The sequence below is a fragment of the Triticum urartu genome, chromosome 5A (genome assembly GCF_056163025.1).
Source record: "Triticum urartu cultivar PI428250 chromosome 5A, HENAU_Tu73, whole genome shotgun sequence".
NCBI lineage: Eukaryota > Viridiplantae > Streptophyta > Magnoliopsida > Poales > Poaceae > Triticum > Triticum urartu.
Window position 1 is genome coordinate 495,086,465 of NC_141877.1, and position 6,495 is coordinate 495,092,959.

The 6,495-nt window shown below is 44.2% G+C and overlaps 1 protein-coding gene across 1 annotated transcript; it reads left to right on the top strand.

The window, feature by feature from the left end:
- The first annotated feature begins 1,144 nt into the window (after positions 1-1,144).
- Positions 1,145-1,951, top strand: LOC125510015 (2Fe-2S ferredoxin-like superfamily protein). Its single transcript, XM_048675102.2, has one exon. The coding sequence runs from the start codon at positions 1,218-1,220 to the stop codon at positions 1,698-1,700; it is 483 nt and encodes a 160-aa protein (XP_048531059.2). The 5' UTR covers positions 1,145-1,217; the 3' UTR covers positions 1,701-1,951.
- The last annotated feature ends 4,544 nt before the right edge of the window (positions 1,952-6,495 follow it).

Sequence of the window (6,495 nt, forward strand, 5' to 3'; positions counted from 1 at the left end):
TGATTTGAGTGCTTGTGTGTGGACCTTGTCCAATAGTGTCCTATTGCGTGATTCCCCCTTGTGTTCTTCCTCACATCCACCTCCAATTCGTGAAGATCGGGCAAACAAGGGCATGAGCCTACATCACATAGTGTTACCAGAGTTAACTTGACATGATACGATTCCCATGAAAGTGTCAATAAGATTGAGACAACCTCTCCACCAAAATGAGCCAACATTTCTGGTAGCATGGGGAGGAGGACTTTTGTAGTAGGCTTTACATATAAGTTGAACCCATGCAATATCTTCATGATTGTAGAGCTTGTGTAAAATTTTCAGCAAGAATGTAGTATTTGCGGGCCATGAGATTTAGTACTCCAAGACCACCTTGTTCTTCGGGTCTGCGGATGTTCCATGCTGGAAGTGTGGGGTGATGAAAGATGCATGTCCATTGTCTCGATGATACTAAATGTTATATAGTGTTTCGCCTCTTTAGGATTAATATATTTCAATTTTTATTGTTGTATATGTCAGTGATAAAATGAGAAGGCATGTACTTTGTAATTGACCTGAGAAAATGACAAATAAAAAATAATGTTGATTTAATATTTAGTACCAACACCAATTTTCTTTTGTTCTTTTATCGTTGTTTATTACCTTTATTACAATGAAGCATGTCTTCTCCCCTAAGAGTGATGTCCAATATGTTTGAATATACATTTTATACGGAGAATAACCACTAAGAGCTGAGTGCATGCACTCGTTCTGGGGAAATAAGGTCATGAAAAAGGAAAATGAACACGAGAAAGTGATGTTACATTGTTGTTTATTACTGTACAAGATAAAACTCCCAATGCCACAACTATCTCTCAGACCTCGAATCACAAGACTTGTTTGTAAAACTCCAAACATGAGCATAAACTAACATCATCCATAAAAATTAAAGGTGCACTTTAAAGTAGTATTGTTTAATTCAAAACGTATTCGCAGTGTGTGTATTTTTTGCACCAAGAATTACCCTCACATCATTTGTCTATTTGATCCCAAATACATGGTGCTGTCCCACATTGTACACACTGACAGAAGGACCCACAAAAGTTCCACACAAAGCCTGGGAGGCCCACTCCGCAGTGACCCAGGCACCTTCTGTCCGCCCCCAACCTCCTCCACCCTCTCCATTTCCCAGTCCGCATCGCCCCCCTCCTCCCCACCCCAGATCTCCCACCCCGAACCCTACCATGGCGATCGCGGCGCGCGCCCTGCGCCGGCTCCCGCTCCACCTCGCCCCCGCGCTCGCCCGCCCCTTCTGCGCCGTCTCCCCCGCCGCCGCGGCCCCCGCCCCGGCCGCCGCGTCCGCCAAGGTCGCCGACCGCATCGTGCGCGTCCTCGCCATCGACCTCGACGGCGGGCGCCGCGAGGTGGTCGGCCTGGCCGGCCAGACCCTCCTCCGCGCGCTCGTCAACGCGGGGCTCATCGAGGCGGCCTCCCACCGCCTCGACGACATCGACGCCTGCTCCGCCGAGTGCGAGGTCCACATCGCGCAGGAGTGGCTCGAGAAGATGCCCGCGGCCTCCTACGAGGAGCGCTACGTCCTCACGCGCGCCTCCCGCAACCGGGAGCTCAACAAGCACGCCCGCCTCGGCTGCCAGGTCGTGCTCGGCAAGGAGCACCAGGGGATGGTCGTCGCCCTCCCCGAGCCCAAGCCCTGGGACATCCCGTAATGCGGTCCCCTTCCATGGCGCGAGGCGATGCGAGGCGAGGCGAAATTGTGCGGCGCTTCGACATGCCGACCCGCGAGCCTTCCTTCCTCGCCCCTTCCGGTGCTTTCATGGTACGGATTTGATGAAAGAATAATGAATTTGATGGGCAAAACTTAGAGCTGTTTCTGAAACTTTTATTTTGTTTGAATGTGGATGATGTAATGTGGAATCCCTTGCCATTTACGTCAGTTTGTTGTTTGTTTTGCTTTGTACATTTGATGTATTATTGGTTGCAGCTCAGCATGTCCTCTCTGCACTCCATTTCTTCCTCGTACTGAATTTTTAGTGCTTCCATAGTTCAATGAGAACTGCTGCCCATTCTGTATTATTGCATATAGCAATCAACACCCAGAAATGCTTTTCTGTCTGAAAAATGTAGTCTGACTCCATATGCACATGTCCTGAATCATGTTCTTAGCTACCGCCAGTGCAAATGTGGCTATAACTTAGAACTAATATGACGAGAGTGTAGGTAGTTTCGATCTTGATCTTGGGTTTGAGCAGATGCAAGATCACATTTGCGTTAGAAGGATGGCAGTTTAGAAGACCAAAACAATTCGGTGCTGTTACATTTGTAGTCTGATTACCATTGGTTGGAACCAAAATGCTTCAAAAGCAATTCAAGAATCAATTCAAAATTGACAAGCTTTGCACGCGTAAATCTGGTTTGGAGAATATATCCACAGTAGCCTAATGCCAGCGAATAAGACTAGGCCAGGAAAACTTTGTAATAATGTGCATATACCTGTAAGAATGTGCTGCTTCAAGGAGCACAAATAGACTAGGCCAGGAAAACTTTGTAATATTGTGGTGCACCTGTTTCAATCAATTTCAGTGAGCCATTCAGAATCATGTTGCATAACTAACTTGATCAAAGCAAATGTTGGTGAAAGAACTAGCCTATGGCACTTGATTGCCATCTCCCAGATGTTGTCGTTGACAACGATTCTCAGGATCGTGCTTTGGCCACATTTATGTTCCCCATGGAAGTATGTCTACCTCTGAGTCGTTAAATCTGAAACAATAGCTTGGTCTGGACATTGCATGATTTTGGTTAGATCGTCAGCCTGAGAATTGTTTGTCTGGAATCCCTTTCCATTACCTCAATTTGTTGTTTCTTTTGCTTTGTACATTTGATGAATTGTTGGTTGTTTCACATCATATCCTCCCTGCATTTCTTTCTCATACTGAATACTATCCTTGTATAGTTTGTGGTGATGCCGTGAAAACTGCTGCCCATTCTGAATTACAGCATATATATCAATCAACATCCTAGAAATGCTTTTTACTGTATGAAAAAAATGCAGTTTACCCCATCTACACTTGTGCTGAAGTGTGTTTTTAGCTATTACCAGTGCAAATGTGGCTACAACCTAGAACTGGCGTGATGAGAGTTCCCTAAGTATTTTTTGGACATGATCTAGGATGTGGGCGGATGCAAAGCTCATATTTGCATTAGAAGAATGGTAGTTTAGAAGTCCAATTTTTTTGAAAGCAACTCACGGTTAAATTCAAAAGTGACAAAGCTTCGCATGTGTAAATCAGATTTCGAGAACATATCCACAATATCCGAAGTGCCAGCGAACAGGACCGGCATTTCCTGTGTGCATGTTTCTGTAAGAAATGCCAAGTCAGGAAAACTTTGTAATATTGTCTCGCACCTGTTGCAACAAATTTGGCCGAGCCATTCAGAATTTCTAAAATCGTAGCATCGTGTTGCGTTATGAGAGTTGATGCCGCGCAGCACTGTTTATTACCCCAGAATTTCACTAGGATGTAATTGTCCCTGCCTGATGTTATTGTTCACACATCATCAGAACAACAAAACGGTTAAGTTGGTGTATTTCCATGCATTGCTTATTTCACATGGATGTAAGCTGTCCCTGCCTCACCCCAGAACCCCAAATGGCTAGAGTTGTTGTACACCATGCATTGCTTTGGTTGAGACTTGCAATCTGTCAAATGTACCATGCATTGCTTTGGTTGAGACTTGCAATCTGTCAAATGTACCATGCATTGCTTTGGTTGAGACTTGCAATCTGTCAAATGTACCGATTTTGCAGAGTCGTTTATTCTATACTACTTATAAAAGAGCAAACATTATCTTCTCTAAGTACACCTCACAAAATGTACACAGATACATTACCACCATATGATTAGTCCCACTAAACCCAATCTAACGGCTAGCCTTAACCTAATCTGTTCTTTGTGTGCACTTAGCAATTTACATTGACTGACCGTACTCCACCACGGAGGAAAATATGACAGTCTACGCCTGGTCAATTAAGAAACTATAATCATGGACACATCCTATTAAGAAACAAATCACGGACACATCTAATTCTTAGAAAACTAATCACAAACTCATCCTATTATTAGGGAAAAAAAATCACGCGCGCATCCTGTTATTAGGAAAATAATTACGAGCCATCCTATTAGGAAATTAATCATGGGCGCATCTAATTATTAGGAAAATAATCATGGCTGCATCCTATTAGATAACTAATCACGAACGCATCTAATTATTAGGAAACTAATCACGAGCGCATCCTATCGTCTCCTATCAGGGAATCGCGATCGCGAGTCGCCAGCCGTCACCAGCCCACCACCCACGTGAGCCACAGTGGGAGACACGCGAGGAGTTGTGGCTTCCTCCGAACACACACACGTGCCGTCGCTGCCTTCGTCTTCTGCCTGGAGGCCAGGTCACTCTTCTACTGACTGCAACGACTTCGTCCACATCCTGGGCATGCTCTTCGGGAACCACCGGCATCCGCGTCGACTTCAGCTCCATCCACAATACCCACGCTGACAACCACCCACCGCCGAGGTCCTTCAAGTGGGGGCAACGCTGAGTATCTTGGACGAGTATAAGCGGGCCAAAAAATCTGCCCCCACAGCCATGCATGTAGATTCGTCTGGTCGCCAACCATCGTCGTCCCCAGGGCGGCGCAGGTATCGGCCACTGTGCAGCGAGTGAAGCTAATCACGGCCCCATCTCACTCGCCCGAAGCCACCGCCGACTCCCTCAGCTCTGACGCGTGCTGCTCCGTTGGACACGCTTGTCCGGTACTCACGCATGGACGACGTCGTCCAAATCTAATCCCGGTTTGTGGAGGCCGCCGCCTCAAAGCTGGACGACTGACTCACCTGTGTCGACAATGCCGCCCAGTTGGTGAGAGGACACGGTCGCCGCGGCCGTTCGCATGCCTGAACGACGGAGACGCTCGCCTTGACGCGAACGCACCACATGCATGCATTAATTAGGTACGTACCGAGTGCTGTTCTTTTACTGTCATCGCTACCTCGCCGGTGGTGACACATCTAGAAGTACAGGAACTAGAGATGAGACAATGAGAAACAGAAGAGCGCTGGAGCGCACACAGAGACGCTCGCCTTCTTTCTTTATTTCTTCACTGATTTTCGCGTACCTGCAACAGACATCCCTGTTTTTTGAAGTACTGACTACCGGTTATTACATGGCCAACTCACGACTACATAGTGAACTCACAGACAAATTCGCTGAACCAACACCTTACTTGCAGTCATGAAATTACGTTTCACTGAAAAAACCCAGAAGTTTGCATAAGTTTTAATGAAAAAAAAACTAAAGTTCGTATAAGTTTTACTAAAAAAACCCGAAGTTTGCATAAGTGTATTTGTTTGTCCAGCAGATACATGGCAATTGTAATTTTACATGAGCATTTTCATACCGTCCTTATCTATAGTTAAGTTAACATGTTTTCCTGATAGAAAACTTAGACCACATACAAGAGAAGCAAAAGCTGCATGTTGATTATGATGATGATGAATGTAGGATATTTTGTGGTCATGGTAAATTCTCATATCATTTAGTACATAAACAATATTCGCAATTTTATTTTATTACCATCAATTGTGTTGAGTTTCTTTCATATATATGTATTGACCCTCTTCTTTAAATTAGATGTGATAGATGCGGAATGAACTCATACCACATGATCGCATACGAGCAATTCAAGAGGAATTGGCGGGATTCTTTCTTGACCATGTCATACATAAAGACGGAGAATGCCATGTGGAAGTTGAAATTGATTTTAGATGTTAGGGATTGTAAGAGATGTTATATTGTATATATGTAGTAGCGTCAGATAGATATATACAAAAACTTGTTGTTTGACCAATCTCGGAGAAAGAGAGGTCACTTCTCTCTGTATATGTTCATGACGATCTTGTGTAATTCTTGACTGGAATTTGTTGGCACTGAAACGGTTCCTTAGCTTGTCCTAAGTGACAATTTCATGTGTGACTATACATGCATAAATGTGTGCATATGGAGAATCATGATGAATCTTCTAAATAATTTTGAGTTTTATACATTGGAAAAAGTGGATGGTCTTTTAATACAGGAGACATGTTGATTAAGGAGAAATGATATTTCAAATTATTTGTACGAGTTGGGAATAAGAGATCGTGTACTTTATAGGGAAATTTCAAATTTATGAATAAATTGTCTTGTATTAAGTTTAGTATAATATGTTAATCCAAATAGACGCGTGACGCACTTGCACACTTATTAGTCCAAATAGACGTGCAACGTGCACACTTACTAGTAGTACTGAAAAGGAAGAAGCCGGATGAAATGACATGTTTTGAGAGTAGTCTGAGAGATCATCAGCTATCCCAGCTTAATGAGCTACACTACTATCTACTCACATATGCCTATTTAACATAGAAGCACCTCAGCTGTTCTCTTGGTATGCTACTGGCAACAAAA